Here is a 26,174-nt window from a genome sequence, read left to right on the forward strand (position 1 = left end):
GGGAGCCATGGGCAAAGGTCTCCCTTCTCTGCATACTATTTGAAAATGACCTTCCCTACCACAATTTCCGCATTTCTGCGTGAGGGAATGTGCCTGCGTGCGGGAATGTCATCCCACATCTGTAGCATTGCCTCTGCATTCTTGGGGTCGCTGTGGCACCGTACCCTCCCGTCCTTTCGTTGTACTTGTTGTTGGTCCCTTGGACCACTGCGATGTCACCCTTGTCTTGTTTGGCGGCGGCGGTGCTGGACATGTGCGTTGCTTGTTTATCCACTCTCTCTCGTATTCGCGCCATCTCACTCACCTCTTCAATAGTGATGGGTTTTTTGAGTAGTTGTTTCTTCAAAGCAGGCGAGACACATCCCTCAATCACTCTTAGTCGGATGGCTTCGTCTAGTGAGAAGGCGTCAAACTGACAATGCGCACCCTTTATCCTGAGTCTCGTAATGAACTAGTCAACAGTTTCTTCCATGCGTTGCGTGCACTGATTGAAAATGTACCTTTCATAATCCCTGTTGGGGGCAATCACAAGTCTTTTGTTTAGAGCTGTTATGAGGCTTGCAAAATCAGTGAGTTCTGCTGGGGGGGATTGTCTTAATCAATGTTTTATCTCATTCCCAGCCGTGTTGATGAACATGCTGCGCAGTCGTGGGGATGTTTCTTCTCCCGCAGCGTCAATAAAATTGTTAAAATCTTCAAGCCATTCAACCCACCTTACCCCTTTATCAGCTTGAGGAGTCATGGAGAACTGGGGGCGGCATGCGCCATGCCGTGGCCGTGGATCTGGTGACTGGTGCAGCTGGTGGCTTGCTTTGGTCCGCTTGAGTAGCTGACGTGCTGGCTGTCGTGCTCATATTGGTGTCGTGCAATTTCGGTGTGTATGTTCTCAGTCACTGTTGTGGGCCTCTAGGGTAGATCTCCTGCGGGTGGTAATGCTCTTTGCGGGAGGCGTGCTGGCAGCTTAGTGGACCTTTGGGCCTGGTAGTGGATGTGGCCTCCTTTCAGCCACTGTGTTCCTTGTGGAATGTGGAGCCGTAGGTGTAGGAAGAAGGATTCTAGAAAAGGTGGAATATAAAAATGTTATTTTTTTTTTTGGGGCCCCCTATCGGACTGGGGGGGCCCGCTGTCTTTGCGCGGCTTCTGGGAGGCACTGGAAACAGGAGAAGCCGAGCAGCGAGCTCGCTGCATGCACACGTGCTCTGCCAGCACGCAGGACTGCCGGAGTGGCTGGGGAGGGCCTCTGGATGATGGGCCGTGCCCTGGTGGATTCGCCCGTGAGCACAAGGACGACGACGGGATCACCGTCTATCAGCTGCGGGCACGTAGTGGGATCACTCGTGCTCCGCAAGGAGGACCGCTGGCTGGACGAAGCTCATCGCCAGTTGTTAGCCGCGGTTGACGGCTAAGAAATAACGGAGGAGCCAGCGTCTGTTTTGCATAACCTTCTTTATTAACTTCTTTTCAGCAACCCCCGCGCTTCTCCCCACTCCCTCCTCTAAACGTCACTTCCCGTGTGATGCTTTCCCACGCCGTGTCCTTCCTTTAAGGGGACAGTACACGGTAACAGGCGTCTATGCTTCTGATGGTGCTCGTTACAGGGGTAATGGAACTAGTTGTCTGGTGCAGCTGATAGATGCTGCTGGAGTGAACGTGGCTCAGAGGCCTATCTTGCTGCAAACAACGTCAGGGCTAACACAGCCTTTCCAAAATTGCGGCGAGGGGTGGGTACATCGGTGTTGCTGCAGGGTGCTGGGTCCAGGGTGCGAGAGGACTTCAGCCCTCTCACAGACAGCCGAAACGAAGTACAATGGGCACCAGCAGGCACAGACAGGCCCTTTTGCTGCGGCCTTTCGGCTGCATTACCGGCTTCCGCCTACCGGCTTAGCCAATGGGTTTTGGCTGGTGCGGGCCGTATCGGGTAACGGTGAAGAACACGCGAAGATGCACCTACAGGGGAGCAAGTAATGGTGTGGCCAATTTCGAGTGTGCCGATCTTGCCGTGAAATGTGGTATGCACGGTGCTCTTTGTGCAGTGTGCGCGATGCTTCTGATGGCACTTGTTACAGGGGTAATGGATGCACGCAGGGGCCTGTGGACAATTTGCTTGGATGCACACGCATTTTCGTTGGCATTGAATGGTTATATTTGGCTGAAGCATTAAAATGGTTTAGCATCCAAGGTCCTTTTCTTAGATGGGTCACCTTATCGCACAAGGGCCCAATAGCTAGTGTCAAAGCAAACCAGAATATTTTGCCTAGCTCGAAAATAAGCAATGAAATAAGACACGGATGCCCCTTTTCAACACTCCATCACTCCCATGATTAAACCCTTAGTAAGCCTGATTGGGAAGAAATTCCAAGAAATGGGGTTTCAGATAGGATTCCTATCACATGTTCTACCACTAAGCACCAATAACATTGTATTATAAGTGAGGAACCTTGTAATATCATTCCTTGCAATCCTTGTAGAGATTGAGGAATTTGGGCTTGTTCAGGGTTAAGTATATGTTGTTTTAAATCAATACTATATCCTATTCCAGTGGGCTCCACGATTACTCCAAGCAATCTTCCTGTTCAGTTAAGTTTGCCCCTTTTCGTTATCCTGGAATTATACATGGTGCAAATATGCATTTCGTAGAAAGGGAGAACCTAGACCACCTCTTAAATTGGCTTGAAAACATTATAGCAAGATGGCGGAAATTCCCAAAGCTATTGCTGGGTCGTAGTTCCTTACCCAAATTGATTGCCATCCAGTGCTTTCTCAGTTTTGCAGGCCAGGCCTATGGTGATGTCTAACACAATGTCTTTAAGGTGCTGAATCGTCTCACTCTTTAATTACGCTTGCGCTGAGGCTCACCTAAGATTACTTTGGATGCACTGAAGCTCCCACACTAAAACAGAGTAGTAGAGGCCCCAGACTTTGAAACATACTGCAAGGTTGCACAACTACGTAATGTTATTCCGTGGTTAGACAATGCAAAAGGTTTTGGTAACAAAGCTCATTGCAGATTTGCGATCTTCCTTCCAATTCCTAAATGTACCCCTTTTAGGTTGGGGCGATAAACAACTTTTTCCTCTACATGTCTCTGCACTTCTGAATATTTCAATACAGTGAAATTCCAGAGAAATGTACCAGCTGAATACCCTCTTGTGGAAGAATGTTTCTTTACCGAACTACTTCAACTGCAAGAGGCGACAATTCTATGAAGATGGCAGGTTTTGCAAACCAAAGAATGTGTAGAGAAATGGCAACTGGATTCAAAGTAATTTTATAGAGTATGAATAAATTAATGCAAAGTTCTGACGTGCCTGGTTTGGTTTTGTACAAGACCCAGAAATGCATATTGTAAATGGAACTTTACATGATTTTGTGTATGAGGGAAGCAAGCTCTCAGCACTATACAAGATCTGTTTTGTTCCAAGTCAAACTGCATTAGGGAGAGCAGATGGGAGAGCACGTGGCAGATGGGAAAGGGATTTGGATGAGTCAATTGAGGACAAGCAGTGAGCCACAAAAATGTTTCATCTGAAAACATTATCCAGAAATGAGATTCAGCCTTATTGCTTACAAATGTCTACAGCAGGCTTATAGGACCCGAGCTGGATTGCACAAATCCAATCCTAATGGATCTGGTGCATGTCCTAAATGTGACTTAGGCCCGCAAATATTTTTTTCTACATATGTGGTGGGGCTGCACTTTTGGGAAATTTTGGGAAGCTGATGTGCAACAGCTCCAGGAGAATGGCTATCAAACCCATCTATAAAGCTGTGTTTATTTGGTATAATCCCTACTAGGAATCCTGGGAAATTAACTTTCCTAATGTATCAGTCGTGGCTTCGTTTTGGCAAAAGGAGAAATAGCTATGCAATGGAAATCCACAAAGGAGTTGAAGATTATTAGATGGTATGCTGATATGAGAAAATGGGTGGGGAGGCTTCATGGGACTTGCAAATCTGGAAGGAGGAATAGGAGGAGGGTGATGAAGCATACTGTATTTGGGGCATATTTTTATTGGATTGTGACCGAGATTCTGATCACTGTTTGTCATGCTTGTACTACCTCAACAATTTGGGCTGCTAATGGAATATATAGGTTATTGGCCAGCTCGTGGGATGTTTGAAGATGATTATGTGCACGTTTTTCAATAACTATTGTTTATAATGTTGTTTTTTCCCCAGTTGCTGTACTGATGAAGAGAACAGGGAGGCAATCTTTCTTAATCAGTGGCCTGCTGTTACTGAAAGTTTTAGCATTTCCGGCTGGTTAATAAAAAGATGCAAATAGAAAAAAACACCTGGAGCCTCCCCTCCAACCCCACAACACACACCCCACATCACCTAACCTAACTCGCAATGTTATGAACACACAGAGAGCGGGTCCTTGAGCACCTTAGTTCTGCATGTTGCCTCTCCCTCTCTTCCCACAAATGCCAACAATTCACTTTATTGCAGTACCTAGCACTGAAATCCCATCCAAATGGCAGATGCCACACTATACTATACAAAAGCCAGATAAATTACATCATTGTTGTTGTGCTCCAGGCTTGGCCGATCCACTGGCTAGGCCTTCAGCATGTTTGAGGGATCTGACTCTGAAATACTGGTTACTTACAGAAGAACTAGGAAACTCGCCGGGGAGAGGCTGCTGCCAGTACCTCCAAGGTTGTTCTGTAACTTTGAAGATGGTTTATGTGGATGGAAGCTGAAGCAGAATGCTCACTCACAACGGATATGCAGGAAGGAACGCTTGATCTTTGGAGGACCTGAAAGAGACAGAGATCACCCAAGAATCAATGACTCCTTTCCTGCAGGTACGCTATGCGGTACTCTTCTTTCTTGCATTCCTCCTTTTTTCTTTCTATTTGCTTCTTTCTCTTTGTCTACATTGCTTACTCATTCCCTCTGTCTTGCCTCTTTTTCGTTCTCTCACGTGTTGCTGTTCACAGAACATGTAGCTCCATTCCTTGCACGGCTTAGTTGCCCACCATGTAACCTTTTTCATTCTATTTCCACCGTCATTCCCAGCTGCTCTCCTTTTGGCGTAACTATTCCTTCTCATTAGTGTAATTTCCTTCTATTTCTCACCAGTCTCAATGTAATTTTATTAATTTATTTTCATCATGAATATATCAAATGGCCTGTATTGTTTTACCTTTACTTTCAGGCAAGGTCATTATTCCAAATTGTCAGAATGTTTTGATTTATTGCATTGATCTTCTCTGTACAATAATAATTTCAAATTACACTGTGCATAGATTAAAGAAACAAAAAAATACAAGACTGGGAGAAGGAAGAAGAAACAAGGGGAGTTGAGCAGGAAGTGTTGAGACCTAAATGAATAGGTAGTGAAATAAATGCTCGATTGAGGGAAACGCAGAAGAAAGCGGTCTGAAGACCAATCAAATCCAATTTGATTATATTAATCCATGATCCTGAAGTGTAACAGTTCTTTGTTTCCCACGTGTTTTTAGAATGACTTGTAATTTTTCAGAACATGGGCCCGTCTGTATCACTCACCTAGGAAGGGTGATTGGAGAGGGGTAGATGTTAGGGCCTGGGTTTCTTTTCGGTGGAAAAAGTAGTCTATTTTGTAAATCTTTAAGACATACAGATTACTTAAAGAGCCTTAAGTGAGGGCTGGACCAACCACGGTTGTTACAACCATTGTGCCTCCACGAAATTGTCGCGGAGTGAAAAAGGGTAACCCGATCAATGTTCCTGAGTTTCAATCATCGCTGCAGATGGGATAACTACTGTGCAAACCTCACTAATGGGGGCTCCTGGAGGTGGGTCAGAAGGGAACTGGGGACATCGGTGTACCATTGGTGATCAAATGGGCTATGACAAGCCAATGCAAAATTATTGTAGCAAATGAAACAGATTCATAATGAGACTAAATACACAAGACTAGCCGTAGACCCCATGCAAACATTGCTGACACTACGAATTGCCAGTCAGAACTTAGTTTTAGTCACACTGAATTTGAAGAATACAAAGCAAAATACGTATAAATATTATACAGAATGGCAGAATAAAATAAAAGGTAAATGCAAATGATATACACCAAGCCAGAATAATAGCAGCTTACTCTGACATGTATGAGATGCTATGAAAGTAGTATTTACATAGTTCAATGGAGAAAGCTTTTAAGTTGGGTTGACTATTACACAGGTGGAATAATTGCAGACAGTTAAAAATATGTATGAAGGGTCAACAAACTCTTAAAATGAAATAATACGCCCTTTAACTTCACACACAAGATCATTTTTAAAACTGCAGCACTCAGTATTGCATCAAAACGGTCACTAGGTGATACTGTTAACTATGCAGTGCTTGGTATATTTTCACACAATAAAAACACAGCTTCAAAATATATGTACCCAAAAGTAGCTATGCTGAGGAACTGATTAACTTCATACTCATCATGAGCGGGGAATAAGCGGACCCACACATTTATCACCTCTTTTTATTCCTCTACAACTTAAGTGCTGAAGATCATCAAATGGGGATTGCTTTCAATAGCTTCACTTATTTACGCTATCTTTTAGAGCCATATGGGAGTAACCTGAACAGTACTTAAAGGGGACTACTAGCTGTGTCAAGGGCTATGTTACTGTGGGCATGATCATCCATGGGTTTACATAGGGCTTTTATGGCAGGTGGGAGTGAAGCTCTACTACAGGCCCTCCCGCCGAGTGGGGAAGAACCTTACCAGGCCCCTAGTGCGCAGGAGATCATCCTTTATTTCTTCTGGTCTTCGGACCATGCAGCTCTCAAGGGTTCAAGGGGTTTTGGAGTTCTGAGCCGAGGAAAGTTCCAGTCAATGACCATTGAAACTCATTGTAGCCCATTCATAGACATGGGCTGTACAGCTAGTTCAAAGTACATTATAACCACATGGTTTCTCATTCTTTTAATGTGAAAACAGCTATTTTTGCAAACCCAAATGGTTCCTTTGCTACCTGCTCTGAGGGCAGGCCTTGCGTGACTGCAGTTTCAGGCTGTACTAGCAGCGCTGTATGTCGAGCCTGCCAGAGTCTGGGGGCTCCCAGCTTACTGTCTGTGTTGCAGATGCTTTTTTCTCATACCATTTGTATTTTGCAGGGGCCTACCCATAGTATTTGCTTTTGGTTTGCGCCACTTACTTCATAAACTGTTTTGTCTCACTTCCATTGCTGTTAACAGAAATCATGCCACCACTTTTGCCCCCCTCCTGAAAGTGATGACTGTGAAGGATTACGGCCATCTCTCTGAAGTCTTTGGTCAATGACTGTTCCATTGTCAACATGGGGATTCTCTTTCTCACAGTGGTATACCTAGGATGGAAGAAAGCACGTGGTTTGGCATATTGATCTGGATCTATGCTGATCCATAGTCTTCATGAATTTCACATTTACAAATGTGCATTTTCTCTACACTTTCCTGTAGTGGGGGCTTGTGGGTGCCACCCGATTTATTCACTTTCCCTCTCCCTCAAACGACAATGCAGTACAGTTAACCCTTTATCACCCTGTTATTTGGGCACGTTTTATCGACAAATAGCATTTTTGCTAAAATGTACTAAAATGCAAATACGTAACTGTCTAAGGATGGTTTGCATTTGGGTAGAGGATGCAGGGCAGCGAACGATGCATACAACACAATAGGCATTTTCAGGTTATTTGCTTTGATCAGGATAGAGGGGGAGGGTTTAAATGTACTCCTGTGTAGGATGGCTTCTCCTTGGGTTAAACAACAAAGCCTCTGTGTGTAGTCAAATCTCAGTGTTCCATGAAGTCGCTGGTCCACAAACACCTCAATGCAGGGATCCATTTCCAGGATTTATTGTGCCTTCTCTATTAATAAATCTTGAGAGGTGATGGATTTCCGAGTGTCCTCCCACGTTGTCCTTGGCTTGTTTTTCCAAGAGTCTGACCATCTGAGATTTTTTTTACAGGTTGGCTCAGCTTGCCTTCTTCACTTCTCTTTCTTGATGTGCTGACTTGCGTCCCAATACTGTGGCCTAGATTACTTCCTTGATGAACCCTAACAGTCTGGTACCTACGGGTACCTTTCCTGCACCTCTTTCTCACCTCTGATCTCTGTCCTACTTTCACTTTGTCATACCCCTTAACATCTTCCCCTCAGACTCCTCAGTATTAGTGCAGATCTGCGCTTATCTAACCTTCCCCTGGTTGCCTACTCGAACCTTCATTTGACTAGTTTTATCCCCCTCAACTCTTCTTTTAACCTCCTAATACACATCTTCTCTTCTCCTTTGTTGTCCCCTCTAACAACCTCCTTAACACACTCCTCCACCTGTCTGCCAATTGCACCTCAATTGTCATCTGTTCTCGTTCCCTGTTCCTCCTCTTCTTTTAACCACACAACTCCATCGGTTCACCTTTAGCAACTGCTTAATCTACACCATCGCCTCATTTTTAACCATGATACTTTTCTCCACCTCCAACCTCCTTTTGTGCTTTTGGGCCATCTTTCTCCAGCCTTCTTCCTTGTGCTTCTAACTCCAACACACCACCTCCACCTTCAAGCTCTGACTTTGAACCTTGTCAGCTCTGAACTATTCTCTTTCCCTGTGTTGCTGGAATTTTTCTCATATAGTTTGAGCTCAAGGTGCAACATTTCTTTCTGATTATCTAGAGGGATTGGGTGACCTGTCCAAGCATGCTCAGTCATTGGGGTGCTTTGTAGTTCTGATCCCTGGGAGGAAGCTTTCAATGGGCCAGCAGCCATCTTGAATATCTTTCCAAAATGTTCTCACTGGTGGATGGGCTGCAGAAGCAGTGTTTCTCCCTACCTGTTTCTGTAACAATCCTCCCTTTTGGTGAATTGTCTCTCTCTCTGGGTCCAGGCGGTCAGTCTTTGAACTTCCCTTGAGTGCTTGGAAGACTGTAAACATTTTCTCCTGCATGTGGTTTGCTTCTCACTTTTGATTTTACTGCAGGGAGTGGTTGCAGGGGATTCCTTCTCCTTCGTGATTGCAGTGGTGAGGGAGTCCTGAGCTTTCTTCTCCACAGTAGTCGCTGTAGTGTGGGAAAGAAGTGGAGTTCTTGCTAGGTGTTCCTCATGACGGTCTTCTTTTGGAAGTAGAAAGCACTTCTGTGGGGCACTCTGGTCCGTCCCATAGTCTACTTGCCTTCAAATCTGTAAGTTTGTTTTTGTTGTCCGGTCCAGGTTTTCCTCCTGTAGAGGCTAGTGAATGGGTGATACAGTTCTTCTTATGGTCCGTTAGCCGTGTCTGGATACCTTTTGGGCTTGGATCATGGTTTCTCCCAACCCTCCTGACCTTAGGGACTTGACTTAGGTTTTTCCATAGTCCTCTTCTACCCTGACGATACTGGACTCTCAAGCACCAAAGAGAATTTTGGGAGGTGCAATTTATATGTTGGATTTCTAAAAATGGGTGGGATGAAACTGCGTGGGAACAGCAAAATTCAAACCCGCTGCCGTCTTTGTATTATTTTTCGGTCATTAATTCACATAGTCTTACTTGCCATTGCCTTCTCAGACCACATAATCTTAAACCCACAACCTTATCTCCTTTGAAGCCCATAAAAACCCTGGGCCCCCATGTGGCTTATTAACAGACCCTTCCTTCACCCTGCCATGCAAGAACCTACGTGCCTTTAAGAAAATTGCCTCTTGTATCTACAATTCAATCAACCATAGAAACTCTGAAAAAATAGTTTTGCATCTTGCTCTCCTCTGCGATATTATCACAGCCGGTCTATGCGGCTCGACCTCATCCACCTATTGCAACCGAGGTCATCTAGCTCTCTGAACCAGTGAAAAAACCTATTCCTGCGAATCCAGGAACTCTGCGGCCTATTAAAAATATCAGCAGATAAAAATACTCTGCAATGTCTCGATGTACTCACAACAAACCCCATATTTCCCAATGCCCTGAATGGGTCTGCAATTTAAACCATTGTTGAATTCCCACATGTGTCTTATCCATGTATCTACATTGTATCCATGCCACTGCTATTCATGTTGCTGCCCACTGTGACTCAAATTTTTTTTCCATCTAAAGCAAAAAGTAACCCTAATTTCAATTCTTCTAACTATATTGAACACACATTTAGTTGCAACATTACATCTAACCCAACCACACCATAGCCCAGTACAATCCATGCAGTGTCGGGACTCAAAACATCCACTCCCACATTCCTTTCTTTAGATAATTTATGAACTTCCAAATTCATTACTTGCTCCTTGACAGAACTACCTTTGTGGACCCAAACCTTACAGACATACTGCATGCCCTTTCCACTTCGAGCATATTTCTCGTGTGTACAAGACAAAAACAACCACCCACCGTTTTTCCCACAATCTACCCAACGCTCCACATAACTATCTGGATCGGGTGGAGGACAAAAAACAACACCTGGAGGCCCACTCAACTCTCACTCAGTCTGCATGTCTATATGGTTTTAAAAGGCAGTGGCACTACCTGTGGACAGCGTGACCAACATAATAGCTGTTTGAGGTAAATTAGCAGAACAGCATCTTAAAAGTACTTGGCAGGAACAGAACAGGTAGAAAAACAAAAAGTGGCATCAATATCTTCACAATCGGACTCGGCTATGATGGAACGCAGGCAAAGAATGAATTGAACCAAGTGTCATTGGTTCCACCCTCTCTCTTAATGGTCTCACTCAGATTATGCAGGAATTTGCGCAGGGCCCTCATCTCCTCACGTATGGCATTAAATGCAGTCTCTGTATGATTAACCAATTGAATGAATTCATACTGGCTGACCTGGAACGATCTAGCGTTGACAATGGCTTGGACACCCAGCGCCAGAAGAGAGGCGAAGACCTTTTCTGTCCTACTAAAAGGTCTGAAGTGCTCAGGTACCTTCTTTAATGCTTCTGACGAAGCCGATGAGACAATTGCTACTAGTAGATTGTCTCCAAAGTTCAGCCTTTTTATGTCCTTCAACAGTTTCAAGTCCAGGTGCACCCAACGAGGAAGGGGATACAGGGGTCACAAAGGTAGCTTGAGACGGCACTTTAAAAACTACCAAATGGCTTTTGGAGACGACTAGGACTGGAGAATGTAAGTTAGCAATACTGCACACACTCTTCCAGGCCGGGGGAAGTTGAAGCTAAGCTAAGGTTCTGCAGACCCAGTAGTAAGTGAGGATGGCAGAGGTTCCACCGGCCAAGTCTTCTGGTATAGTTAGTATTTAGTCCGAACTGGTATGATGCCATTGCCCCTAAAACACAAGGAAAAATGTGTAAGTAACTGAATCTTAAACAGGTCTTCGTTGTGGCTTCAGGCATGTCAATTTCTTTTCTTTTTTTTTTACATATACATTCCATATCTCTCAACAATTTGCATTAATGTTCTCAGCTTGTTGTTCAATAAAATTCTCATTCCTCCCACTTTACTGCTCCTCGCTCCCATTGTTGCGTAAAAAAACAAAACCATATAATCAACTGGGATCGCAGTCTACATCTTATATCTTCATGCTCCTTTTTCTCTTTTTCCACACATTCATGTTCTATTGGTATGATAGTAGCCTAAACAGTTTGTCCCTGAAATAAGCCCTGCACTCTGCACAAAGATTGGTGCACCACAAATTGTAATATTTGTGGAGACAATTCATCGGGAATAAAACTTCTTGGGATACAGAAGCATAGGGAATGAGCAAACGGACATAGCATGGGTCTGCCGCCTTTTCCTTCACCACCCTCGTTATATGCCAACCACAGATTATCGGGAGCAAAGCCATGTCCATTCACCATCTGGTCCAAACCCACCTCTACAGTACGCGGCACACCGCATTGGAGGGAGGACCTGGAATAATGTGACTAAACCTACTGCTCCTTACAGGAATGGTGAGGATACCTAAACAGATGAACTTGCATATCATTTTTCCACAATCATAAAGACATTAATTTAAATGGCTTCGCCCTATAACCGTAGTCACCGGAATACTTAAACTAAGGGAGAGGCGTTTATGGTTTGGACACTGATGAGAATATATAATGATTGGATCACTAAACCCAACAAATTAAGAAGGTTTAAACATTCACCATAATACAGCAAATGTGTTAGTGACAATTGATTCAGATCGTATACTGTAACACGGCAATCTTGCTATTATAAATTGTGTACAGAAAAGCCCAATCTTGAGAAAGAGCTAAGGTTGAAATATGTGTTGGCGCATGGGCGATGTAAGGTTACAAAAACAGTGATTACTAGATATTTTGTGATTTAGAACAAGGAGTAACTATTGCTGTATATTATTTATGATGGACAATAGGAGTTTGTGCACACTACTGAGACTATAACAAAACAATGGGAATCTTGTGACTCAAACAAATGACATCCGAGAATTGTATATCTTACTCTGCGATGATCAACAGGGAATCAATTGAAATAGTGATTGGTATATGACAACCCTACACCGTGAATATAATAATGAGGTAAGAGCTTTGTGATTAAAAGAGTGTGGTACCAGTACCTCAATTATTCTGGTGTCATTAGGATCATCTAAACTTGATAATATAACCTATACTGTGGGAGTTGTTACAATATTGAGGCTGTTGCGCATGGTGTATTGTGCAATGAAACATGTTCCAGGTATATGAGAGGTTTGCACGCATATGCCTATCACTGATTACTATGATGTACAATTATAATCTGCCCCCAGCTAATACAAACAAAATACATATTCATTACCTTCAATAATGCACAACATAAAGACAGCATATGCTCATAATGTGATAACAAAATTATTGTACCTGTTATCCATAAATCTCCCTCCATGTTCTTAAAGTATGACTGAAAAAATACTTCTAGTATGTTTTTTTTTTTTAAACTGCTATACCTGCAATATTTCTTCAATGTCTTCCTTCACATTCATGTGCTGAAAAATGTGATTGATCCTAATGCCACCCTATATACAGTTCTAGGAGTGAGAGTGAGTACTGTACCTGTGCTTCACTTTTATTTTATTTTTGGTTTTCCAAATAAAAACCCGTAGGGGACATTGCATATTTTATTAAACCCAGAATGTACTGTGCGTGTCTCATATGCAAGATCTGTATGTACCAAACCATGTATTTTGCACGAAATGCCACTCTTCTCCCCCATTCTCATAGCAACATAATGGTCTGCTATATGCCCCCATTGGTTACCTTTGACACTACCTTACTCTTGATATAATCACACCTGGCGTCAATTTAATCTTAACTTGTTTTTAAAAGTCCTGCATTATGGAGATTATTTATCCAGACGTGTGCTGACACTTCCAAGAGGCCTTCCTGCTGTTGCTGTGTCATTGTTTGTGCTAAAAAGCATTGTATCAGAAGTACTGCTGGATATTCAATAGAGCTAAATATGAAACTCCATTCATTCGCGCTGGTTGGAAATACTGCTGTGAGCAAGCAGAGACACTTTTAGGCTCTGGGTTACATCCCTGCACACCTAGGCCTATGTCCAACAGTGGTGTTCTGCTCTGTCCCTGGAGTACATTAATCCTACTGAGAAGGATGTAGTGGGTAGCTTTTTGCATGCGAGAGAGGAGTTAATTGAAGGGGAAACTAACATGTGGGAATTCAACAATGGTTTAAATTGCAGACACATTCAGTGCATTGGGAAATATGGGGTATAACCTGTTCAGAAATGAAAGGAAAACCTGAGACATTGCTGGCCAAAACATGCAATGCAACACCGAACAAAACTAAACAGAACACAAAAGTAACAGACTAAACAGAGCTTACCAGTAGGTGTGCAGAAACTGAACAGCATTTAACGCAATTCCGCAATCTTGAGCATTTTGATGGTTGATCAGATATAAAATAATACAATAAAATTGTGTGGAAATGGATTTAGATAGTAGAGGGGGTCTACTGCCCAAAAAAGGTTCACATATCTCATACCTTTACATTTTTTTTTATTTATAGAAAATCACAGGGAAAACAATGCATTTTTGGCACAAAAACGCTTACAGAATGGACCATTGATAACAGAACAGAAGACTTTGGTCCTTTACAATGGGTTGAGAGAATATGACTTGAAGACCAGTTGGTGCAGGGAAAGGTGCAAACATAAACCAGGTATGAGGGGAGGACAGAATGGAATAGGAATGGGATGATGGAGAACGTTTTCAGTTAAGGATGGAGTGCTGATGGAAAAGTCCTGTAGGGTTTTCCATGAAGGGTATGGAGAGAGGAACAACTGGGTGATGCAGTAGCGTAATGTGCTAGTAAACGGGTTCTTCAGAAAGGAGAGCTTTGAGGTTGGATTTAAATAGTGGTAGAGTTGGAGCAGTACAGCGAGGAAGAGGAAGAGCATTCCGAGCAGGAGAGCGAGGAGAGGGAGCACGGAAACGAGATGGAGCATGGGGGGGCAGAGGATGCAAAGGTTGTAAAGAGTGCGGACTGCAAAGTTGAGGACTTTGCTCAGAGGTGAAAAAGCATAGTTGGGAAGGCCATAGAGGAGACTGGTCACAGTAGTTAGATCTAGAAAGGACCAAGGAGGAGATTAGCTGTTCAGCAGTATTGAAAGGAAGATGATGAAGGATTTATCTGATATTGAGGAGGTGGCTACACTGGCATATTTGGAGATGAAGAGCGAGATGTTGTGATGGGTCAAAGATGACACCAAGGTTATGAGTGGAAGTAGAGCAAGGAAGGTTGTCAAGAGAGAAGAATAGGAGGAGAGCGAGATATCGCCTGTTTGGCTGGGAAGTAGAGAACTTCAGTCTTAGTGGAATTGAGCATGAGCGAGTGAGAAAACATCCAAGATTTGATGGCGGAGAGACAGTTTGAAATTTCTGACAACTGCTCTTCGCATACGGAGTGAAAGGAGAAGAATATGTGGTTGTCATCAATGAAGAGTTGATAGGAGAAGCAGTAAGTGGCGATCAGGGCGCCAAGAGCTGAACTATAGTCCTCAAAGTTGGACTTTGCAATATTCCATGAGAAGTACAAGATCATCCTCAAACTATGCATCCTGAACACCAGGTGTGTCTACATCCTCAACTAGGTACACAGAAGGAGATGTTCATATGTTTCAAGTGGTAAACATTGCAGATGTTAATGGACTAAGAAACAAGCTTTGTAGCCAATATGTATCAGGAACTAATACCCTCCACCTCTTTCAGTGCTTCTGGATCCTCCAATAACTGTGCATTATGAAGCCATGGACGTTACTAGTAGCCATAAGCCAGGAGATATAGTGCACACAGAACACATTACGGAAGGTTTCATTTGTGGTGGGAAAAGTCATCTTAAATTTGAAGGACCAAGTTATTTACTGGTTTAATTTATTTGGGTCTTGTAACAAGCTACATGCTGAAGAGTTGCTTATGAGTGTTAAGATCGAAAGGATGGTGGAGGGGGAAGAAAGGGAGAAATGGGAAAACAAAAGATGCAGCAAAAAGACACAGGATCATTATGTATCATTCACAATATTTGGTAAACATGCCTTCCTGATAACCAGATTCTTTTTAGGGTCTATTGACCTAATTAAAGTCAATTTAGTACTGAAAGGATAATTTTGTATTACAAAATGCCTATGTTCTCATGGAATTAACGTTTCAAGGGTTTAAACCGGTTCAATTTGTTATATGCTGCCTCTCAATTAGCAGTTTGAATGCTTATTGCTTTGCCATGGACAACAAAAACAGGGTCCTGACTGAGACAAGATGGATAAGTGAACAAGACTGGATGGCCACTCTCCCCATCCTTCAGTAATTTAATTATGGAAACCATTAAAGTGGCAATCAGAAAAAAACTCAGATACCGGGTATAAAGTAGAGACATGGAAGGCAAGGTCCAAATGTTAACAAATAATGGGCTTTGGACCGTCAGAAACCTGCTGCTTTCCATGCCAATTTGGAGAATATGGCAATTTCTTTGTATTTTATTGAAAGTTTGATTTAGCTTTTTCGACATACACCTTCACAACTCAGTAACATAGTACAATAAATATGCAATAATGTATTGAGGATTTGTTAGGCGCCTATACAATAGAATTGTTTCAAGGCACCACAAGGCTAAGTGGGGAGGGAACAAGGGGAATTAATAGCATTGGCAAAACACAAATACACATTTGTGGTCCTACTAGGCCTTGTGGCATTCAGATGTGCAAGTGCAGTGAAGAGAAATGCAAGAAATGGGGGTGGGGGGAGGGCAAGAAATGGACAAGTGTTGGTGGGTGCCTGGGAGGGAAGTACCAATGGGAGCCAAGGAGGAGGCCTCAGGTTAAGTGCTAGGACAAATCCCAAGGGTGGGGGATGAACAGCCGCCAAGCAGGGGCCTGCAGGGGGCAGTGCAGTGGGGTAAGGGACAGTGCTGGTGTCGACTGGGTAGAGGACCTGGTAACCTGTGAGATTCATGAGGACCAGACCACCGGTCTCGCCGGCAGTGGGATAGTTAGCAAGGTAGGGTGAGGGGGAAAGAGGTCAAGAAGAGCAGAGCTTTGAGAAGTTTCCAGAACTTCAGGACGTTTGGTTCAAGTCTGAAAGGGGCAGGGAGTCTGTTCCAAAGGGAGGCACCAACCCGAAGAGAGAGACCTGCCCCCCACTCTCTGCTTGGAGAAATGTTTGACAATGGCATTAGAGGAGCGGAGAGCTCTAGCAGGGTAGTATTTAGGGAGGGAAAGCTGGAGATAGCGTGGTCCCAAGCCCCAGAAAGGCTTGTGGATGATGCAGAGCATCATGAATTTGATCCTCGCGGCCAAAGGGAGCCAGTGGAGAGATTTTAGGGCTGGAGACATACAGTTCCCTAGGCTTGGGGCCAAGGAGAAATCTTGCAGCCCTATTCTGGATTGGCTGAAGGGGGCGTAGGGAGGAGAGGGGGTGATCGTGGAAGAGGCTGTTGCAGTATTCCAGCCTAGATAGAACCAGGGCACCAGAGACATTGAGCTTCCGGGGGGGAAGGTGAGGGAAGGGAGAATGCCTCTGAGGAGGTGACCAAGAGCAGTGAATACAATTCATGAGTCAGAAAGGAGAGGGAGAAGAAGAGATCTAAGGCGAGTCTGGAAGACGCAGAGCAATGTAGAATACTGGATACATTGTGACAATGAATTCCAGTGCTCAGGAGCTAAGACTGAAAAGTGCCATCCTTGAAAGTTGTGAACAAAGATTGATGCAACAACGTGCGGCTGTTATGTGGTGGGGAGCATTCAAATACTTAGGCACACTCGTCCCTGAAAACAAAATAACCTAGGTAAAGTGGTTTTCGAGATGGAACAGTGCCTGGACAAATGACAGTTTAAGCTTTCGGGTAGTACTGAATAGCATGGAAAGGACGATAGTACCTCAGATTTTGTAAATCCTGAATAACATTTGCGAGCGGGGCAAAAATGCTCGCTATGGCACCATGCTAAAAAGGTTTTTGTGGCACCCCACATCCATGTCGTAACCCTCAGACAAGACACAAGACAGCAAGAGATAAAGGAGGTATTGAGTTCCTGTGTACTAAGGAATATCCTCACGCTTTCTTCTTAAACCAAGTGAAACAGATCTTGGTGAAATATCTTCACGAAAATGCCCAAATGGGTGTAACTGGAGAAATATGATGGAACGGTTTCTCTACAACTGCATCTACTTGGGAAACTTCTCTCATCATTGCAAGAATGCTAAAAATGATGAAAGTGCTAATTAAGATATTCAAACAAATGTTTTCTCAAAATGCAGAGTGATCACAACCAGTTACCTAACTCCCCTATTTGGATCTCTCCAGCAATTACAATCCACTTTGAGAAGGTGTGGTGGGAGTCTTGCATCTTAAGACATGTTTGATTTCCCCCAAGCCATCAAAGAAAGGGTGGTCCGCTGCTTCAAAAGGCTGGCCTGCATCTTTGGACTACATCGATCAGAAATGTGGAATTCTCCATCTCTTTAAGCGAGTAATGAATCATTGATGATGCAATATTCTATTCAAATGGAGTCAGTGAGCCTCAAAACGATATTATCGACAGTCTGTTCTGGTAAGGGGAAGTTGTGGCAGATCAAAAAGGACATGAGCCCCAAGAAAGAACAGTCTCTCTAAATGTAAGAGAGACTGGGAATGTTAACTGAAAATAGAGCTCAGCAAAAATTAATGTGTACATATATTGGTTGATTCCCAATGCATTAGTCCCGACTTTCAAACAACAAATATTGCTGAGGATGTGCCAGTCTCCCCAAAGGAAGCACTTAATGAAAATGATGACAGATAAAGTGCAGGATTGCTTGAGATGTGGTTGTCCATATGCAACACTAACCCATCTGTTAGTCATCGGTGAAAAGCTAAGTGGGTGGTGGGACTAACTCATAGAAAGAAAGGCTCTAACATTTAGCCTGGACATTACTCTCTCAGAACAGAAAATCACTCTGAAAGATCTGCTCAGACTTTTAGCCTTTCTGAACAGATTAAACAAAATTTGGCCCAAACAATGCCTAATAGTGGCAACAAAATTAGCCCTGCATCATTGGAAGGCTAAAACCGTGCTGAATGTTGATGCATGGAAAATGGAGATCTAAAAACTTACCTCAATGGAAAAAAATGTCATTTCGACTACGTGATCAGGAAGAACTCTACGATCCTATCTGGCATCCGTTCATGGAAGTATATGCATGACAATTCTGTTCTGAAACATTGCTTTAGTTGAACTATACATTTATGTGATACAATGCAAACTTATATTCTTGTGCGACTGAATCCTCAGGACTGTAATAAGAGTTTATACAAGTTTACTCCGATTCCTCTGATTCGCTTGGACACATATGCACTCGCCCTTGTTTGACTCCGAGTGTAGTTTGAGCAATGGATGATAAAGGTTTATTAAAATAAAATAGCTGAGAATGTGAATTATGCTCTAAACCTTGACAGTAACACTGTGCTGAGAGATCAAAATTAATCTTTTGAGGCATGACTAAATAAGGAGGATTATAATAGCAGTACTTTGTTCTATTCAAACTTGGGGAAGACCAAGGAGGGAAACCAGAGAGAGACATTGCATGTTGAACCATGATGAAAAAGTCTACCGAATATTTGTAAAACAAGCTGAATGAACAGATGAAAGGTAATGAACATGCATTGAATTATTGATAGTATGAACAGAAGACAAGAACCGATACCCACTGTTGAATATAAATAAGCATTTGCAAGGAAATGTCCACAAGTCCGTGCAGGAGGTTAAACCAGGCAAAGTCAAGTGTTGAAACCACATGCAAGCAAATCCTGGCAGGAGAGTACACCAGGCAAAGCGACTTATATGAAAAGCAATGAAAGAGACTATATCCAACACCTGACAGGAGAGTACACTGGGCATATTCCAGATTGTGTGATGAACTGGTGTAGAAAGAAAGCCTAAGGAAGAATCACACACATGAGACGTTGAGCTGTTGTAAATCTGGAAAGAACCTGGCAGGTGACCTGCAAGTCTAGTACCCGCACCCAATTTGTGAAACCGTAAAAGGAGAATTCTAAGGAGCCCTCGTACCCATAGGATTGTAACCTACTTTTGATTGTGAAGAGAAACCTCTGGAAGGAAGCCATTTCCCTAGGAGTGGATTGCAGTATCCAAAGGGGAGAGTTATCCTTTTGAACTTTAAGAAACGTGACTATTCTTAATTTGAACTTTTTAGTAGTGGTAAAAGAAACATGGGGTAGGGAGCCATCTCCTAGACCTGTAAACATTGGGTAATTGGAACGTTTTAGTTTGGATTTATACCTTTTTATGTGTTGCATTAGAACATGTACACACTTTTGAAAGCAAGAGACAATATCCCTTTCTCCTTAGTTAGTTTTAGAGTATGAGGGCCTGAATAGGATTTCTGACACAGGATGTATTCTTACTTTGGGACATCTTGACAAAGGACAGACCCCTTAGCTTTGGTTGAGGTAAGGAAACACCTCCTAGATTAGGGATAGTGAGGCATTTTCCACCCCTCTATTCATTTATTAAATGTTTGCAAACAAAACTATGGGCCTTATTACGGGTCCGGTGGTAACTGTGCGGGTGCTACTGGCAGGTTGCCGCCAGACCTGTAAATATTTACCAGCGCCTGACTTCCCGTTACCACCAGGAGATTACAACTCCAGCGGCCCAGAAAATCGGGCGGCGGCAAATTTTAAGTCCTCATTCTGGGGACCACGGAAGCACCGGCACCGTTGACTGTGCCGGTGCTTCCGTGACGGGTCAGCCTACCATGGGCGCTGTGCCTGGCAAGGTCAGACCTGTTGGGCGGCGGCTCCGGCAGGCAAACTGTAGTTTGCTGGTCTGGAAACAATGGTGCCGTAAGCTTACCGCCACCGTTGTTTCTGGACTGGCAAACTTAGAATGAGGCCCAATGAGTCCTCTATGTCCACGTCTGATTTCTGTCTCCTAACAAAGCAGACTGCACTTGGCTTCCTCATTGTGTCCTCTGCGTCTCCTTTCAACTTCCCAGGTTGGATTGTCATCCATGCTTGTAGGCTGTACGCTTGTTTAGTTTTTGTGTTTCTCAGGACCACTCCCCCGCATATGTCTATACTGTTCCTGTATCTTCTCTGTGCCATTCTTCATGGCTCCCGGGGTCCACCTCATCTCAGTACTGGCCTTGCTGGTGATCTTCATGCTTTGGGTTGTCTTTTTTTCCGTATTCATACTTGAGTTAGACATCCTATCTGTATTATCAGTAATCTTTTTAAAAGTCACTGGTATAATGTCACGTTAACAAATAGAAGTCCTATCGGGGGGGGGGGGGACTGGTGGAAAGTTGGCAACGGTCTTGAGAGGGTTAGGTTTGGGGTGATGTGCCGACTTTTACCCAGGTTGTCGTCCCTGTCCCCAGGATGGGATCCCCTCCCCATGCGGTCCTCCCACATTGAACCACCCCTAGGGGGGAATATTGGGTAGCGGCCTCACCTCAATAGCCTTGTGGAAAAGCATCCCCCACCCCCTGGGGAAGACGTGATGACACCTAGTAAATCATCACACATACCTCTTGGTTATCAGATAATACATGGTGGGGTGATTTAAAGAAGCAAAAAAAAAAACAAAGAACATATTCAGGCAATGACTACAACACTATCAGAATTTTTGCCAGAGGTTAAAATGATGGCTCTTTAAATTACAGGGCTGAATGCATGATCCAGTGGTGTTTCAGATGTGACAATTCAGGATGGAACGCTACTAGATAAATCAGCTGCAGCCTTTGCATGCCACCGGCCGCAGTTGAAAGATTTTGAAATACAAAAAGGAGGTAAAATCAAAACAAATGAAGAAATTAAGTGGACTTTGAGTGTTCACACCGCAAAATATATAGAACTTGATTGTCAAAAGCTTCTACAGAACTCTAAAAATGGCCAACACAATACTCTGAAAATCCACTTGTAGACACACCCCTGTCTTCACTCACATAGGGTTCTCGACTGCCAGCTACTTCTCACTTAGAACAGTTTTTGTTGGAAAACCCTGTTTCCTGTCGCCCACGGTCCCATTCTCAGAAAACCGCAACATCCTATGCTCACCACACATCCTTTCAGTTACGTTGGGGGTTACCATGAAAACGTTGGTAATCTGCCATAGTCTACGACGCACGCCGCGACTGAGGTATCGCACTCGGTGTCGTCATGTGACTTGCTCCATTAAAGCTCTGCCCTAGCAGTGTGACGGTGCTTCCAATTGCTTTCCAGTAGCTACTTTGTACCTTGTGCCCATTGTTTCCATGCTTTCTTGTGTATCGACCTTGTGCCTGTTCTATCGGACTTGCCTTGCCTATTCCCTGGTCTAGTTCTTGAATTCCCTGGTCTTCAATTCTGTTTTGTTTCACGGACTCTGCAGCCTCTCGTCTTGTGCCACGATACCTGCAGCCCGCCGACTCAGACTTCTAGTAACGATTGCCTACGTCTTCCCTCTGTTCATGAAATCGTCTGCACGTTGCCGACCTCACCTTCCTTCTGGACTGCTAGTTTTCCTGTCCCTCTCGCCAGCCACCAGTACCCTATTCATCACGGATAAAGCACACAGACTAGAGACTACCTCTTGTGCTTTGTATTACCATTTCTAGGCTTCCTTGTGCCGTTGTGAATGGGTGGACTCTGGTTGGATTGTTTGGACTTTTTCTTTCTAGGCGTCCTCATGCCGGTGGGTTAATTCCCTCTTGATCTACGTACTGCATGGAAGACTACCTACTACCTACACCTGTTGGTAAGATTCATCTCAGAATTGTTGTACTCCTCCCTATCATTGTTAGTGTTACCCAACTTACCTGGGTTTATCCGTTACAGGGGGAACACCACTTCCATGGTAACTCAGGGCTCCACTTGTATCACAACCAATCATCGAAATAACCAGGTTAGATTCCATTGGATTTCCATTTTCACTCACTTATACAGTACTCTGGCTTGTATTGATTCTGTGCCTTTTTCCTTTCTGCAGCCAGTGCTGTCCAGTGTGCGTCCTCCACATCTTTTGATTAATAGATCCCTCTGGTGGTACATTTAAGCACACCAGAGGGGTACATGGGTAGGAAGAATTCTTCTCCTACACTACGTGGTCAACTGCCAGACCCAGGACACCAATACCCTTCTTGGTCCGGTTGGGGCGCAATTTGACAAGTTTATGCTGAGATATTTAAATAGAATTATAATAATTATAATTGGTTATTTAGAATGCGCTCAATACTCACAGGTTTCTAAGCACGGACCCGGGGATCGAACCTGTGTTGCTTCACGTCTAGTTTCCAAGGAAAGTGCGTTGCCCCTGAGCTATCCTCCCGGGACACATAGTACAAAATAGAGCGTGCATTTCATCCCTGCCTGTAGTGGCCTCAGGTACAATGTGCCAGTTGTGATTGTGGACTTAAAGATGTGAAGAAATTGTCTGACCGGCCTAATCCTAGGACAGTGGAGAATATGGTTGTAGATCTTTAGTGAGAAACTATAATTTTTGCGTTGCTTACCATGGGAGGTTTTTTAGATTGCAATCTCTTCCCCTACTATTTGTTTTCAGTTGGCTTGAACCGTCCACCTGTTGGGAGGTCAAGCAATGACACACAAGACTCCCGTTAAGTGGGGTTTAATAAGTGGTATATTTAGTATTGAGTCCAGGAGGGGGTAGACAAATGTCTATAGGAAACTAGGGAAATATCTACAAATAATAAGGATGTTCCTAATGAGTGTCAGGGATGGGTCAATGCAAGGTGCAATATTTCAGTCTTTTTACCACGTACCTTTGCACTCATGTCAAGAAATCGGACTACCATAGACCGCATCTGAAGCCCGCTCTCTGCAATGTGCACTGGTGATAGGGAGCACCAGGAAGTCTTTGCAGCGGGAGTGGGCTTCAGACACCGTATTTGTGGGGGATTAGACCAAGCTAATGCATGCAATCTTGCCCATACGTCTAGTCCAAGCAGAAATGAGATAAGGCTAAAAATGTACTCATGCCTAGGCGCAAAGCCTATTTTCTTTTCCAGCGATTGCTATAACATGTACAGCTAATGAAATCCATGTATACTTGATACAAACTGCATGACGAAATTGCTTACCAATATGGACATTGGGTATTTACATTTTCATTTATATATTTTTTCTCTCCTTTCTCTTTGTGTTTGTTTTTCCACCACCCTTCCAGCCTTTCCTGTTTACCAAAAGGAGTTGCTAATAAGCACTATAACTAAAAAAGCAATGTAAATATTGTATGAATACACTACTACCGTTACACCCTGAAGACGGCCTAGTCGGGTTGAAACATGTGTTGGCATGACGTAGTTTTCTTTAAGATCAATGAGATAATTCCGCAGCTGCATTTGTGTATTATTTCAAGGTTGAGATGTTGTACAGTTACTGAAAAGACATTCACTTATTTTCAGTTGAGACCATGCACAGTCACTAGGAAACTTATGTTATATCTACACACCGACTAAGCAGTGTTTTGCTCAAACTTGTATGAATTTAATACTTACATGATCAGAATTTTATGAGTTGAACATCATTTTTCCAATTGTGGTTTTCACCAGACAGGTGCCTGAATGCTAATACAAAAACTTTAGTTAATCACTTTTTGGCACTTTTTGGCTCCAAGTTGGAATTATTTCAATCAAATTAAACCCATACTCCAATATGGAAAGATTAGTTGGTTTATCTGAACGCAGTCTGTCGGGTTAGCACCTTTTACACATTTTCGTTACTTTTACAGGTGATAGTGGAAAATCACCAGGCTGCAGCTACTTACCCTACATATTAGGCATTACTTTACTTTAGCAGTGCACATTTGCGAATATTGGGCCGTGTTTCCACAAAGTTCAGACCCTTATAATAACTATGCTGGTCATTGTATGAATTGGTGGCATATTGTTGCCTATTTGGGGGCTCTGGCTGGATCAGAGCTAACAAATGTATTCATATCCCTAGGCCGCCTCCCTCCCCTCTGTGCCATTCCTGATGTCTACTACTTTCTTTTAGGAGAGTTGGAGTTACTTAATCTGTGACACCATTAGCTAGGTTTCAGTAGCCTCTTTCTATCTTACTGCCTGCTCAGGAAAATGCTGCATGGTTAACACAACTTCAGTTAAATTCTTTCCTTCCCAACCTATGAGTACTGTGAAGAACTCGAGGGCGTCCTTCCACTCCACCCTCCCGCACACAACTGTTACAATGCTCTGACTTGATCAAGATTGGGGTAGAGTCTGATTGGCCGATCAGGGAATTTGAGCGATGTCATTAACTCTGGTCTGCAGCCCAGTCGCTTTTCACACATCTACAAATGCAGAGCCTGGGTCATTTCAAAGCCCTGCAATGGACCCAGACTAACTCGGAGACGAAGTGCAGACCAGAAGACAGCACAGACCACAAACCAAAACGCTAGGCCCTGAAGACCCTCGAATATGGAAACTAAGACACAATCACCATATACTTAGTGATACGACAGGCACAAGGTTCGATTTTCCTAGTACTATGGTTTATTACAAAACAAAAATGCTCAGTCGGCCGACTGGGTCTAACGTCTTGCAACGTGTGTCACCCAGACCTCGTGAGACGCAAGAGAGCGAACATCATCCAAACAGTTACATATATACAAAATAACAGCCTTCAAGGCACATTGAAACCACCCATAATGTATCTTCTTGAGCTAGGGTTCGGTGATTGACAATTATGACAAATGAGACATTATGACAAGTTTCATATACTTCGCAACTGCTGCAGACAGTTCTTTTTTATTAGGAACACAAAGCACTTGTTCATCTAGGATATCATGTTCGCGATAAAGACACATTCCAAAGCACGTTATCTACCAGTTTCTATTTGTGAACTAGGGGTCAGCCTGTTCTAAGGAATATCCGCGAAGGAGGACCGCTATAAAAGTATAATTCATGCTTTAACTGCCTATTGCTACAGCTTCAATGAGACAGGCCGGCACCTGGTATGTTGATTAAATGCCGTTTCTGCTTGCTCTCAAGGACTTAGTGAGGGATGAAAGAAAATTATTTCTGTACTGCTTGGCATTCCTGTCTGGGTCAATCTATCAACAAGCATGCCTCGTACCGTGTATGAGCTTTCAGAGCATTGTACATTTTGCAAAAGTGTTTGAGAGAAAAGGATAAGAAAACAAGATGGCTAATGTTAGACAAAATGGACGCCCTATGGTTATACTGACAAATCAGTATTCGTGGTGTTGGTTAGGTGATGCGATTGGTTTACGGCCAACACAATATACCTTCTATACTTAGGGTCGTTTTCTAGATTTACATACCCTCCTTTTGGCCGTAAGCCAAGAGCATCATCCATACATCTCGTCTTCACCTGTCCATGTATCTAATTCCGAACCATGCATGCTACCGTAATCATCATCTTCAATATTAATTGACATGAATTCCTTCATTGTTTCCATTTTGTTATTTACATTCTTATTCAACCTGGGAGTTCCTTTTTCTGTCATTACATGTACACATTCATTTGTTATCTCAGAGCAAAAGATTGGTAGACAGTGTATGCAACAACAGCAGAACATGAGGATTCCGAGTAATGTTACTGCAATTGCAATTAGTTTCCATCACCATGAACGCAGCAGTTCTCAGAACCATGAAGTTATATTCAGATTCCAACTGCCTGTCGGCGTATGAATGTCAGAACTCAGAATGTGCAATTTCCTAATTGCTTCAAAAATCGTAGGAGAGGAGTTACTTACAAATACAATACTCAGCATGCTGACCCCACGATTTTGCACACACCTCCACGATC

At 43.4% G+C, this 26,174-nt stretch overlaps 1 protein-coding gene across 2 annotated transcripts in view; it reads left to right on the plus strand.

Moving 5' to 3' along the window:
- Positions 1-26,174, plus strand: part of ASTL (astacin like metalloendopeptidase) — a 952,269-nt gene that overhangs the window by 798,303 nt on the left and 127,792 nt on the right. For both annotated transcript variants that reach the window (XM_069619099.1, XM_069619100.1), the window contains one exon: positions 4,615-4,811. In XM_069619099.1, the coding sequence (XP_069475200.1) occupies positions 4,615-4,811 (197 nt within the window). The remainder of the gene's footprint in view (positions 1-4,614; positions 4,812-26,174) is intronic.

Source organism: Ambystoma mexicanum, chromosome 10 (genome assembly GCF_040938575.1).
Source record: "Ambystoma mexicanum isolate Mex_15411 chromosome 10, UKY_AmexF1_1, whole genome shotgun sequence".
NCBI classification, from domain to species: Eukaryota; Metazoa; Chordata; class Amphibia; order Caudata; family Ambystomatidae; genus Ambystoma; species Ambystoma mexicanum.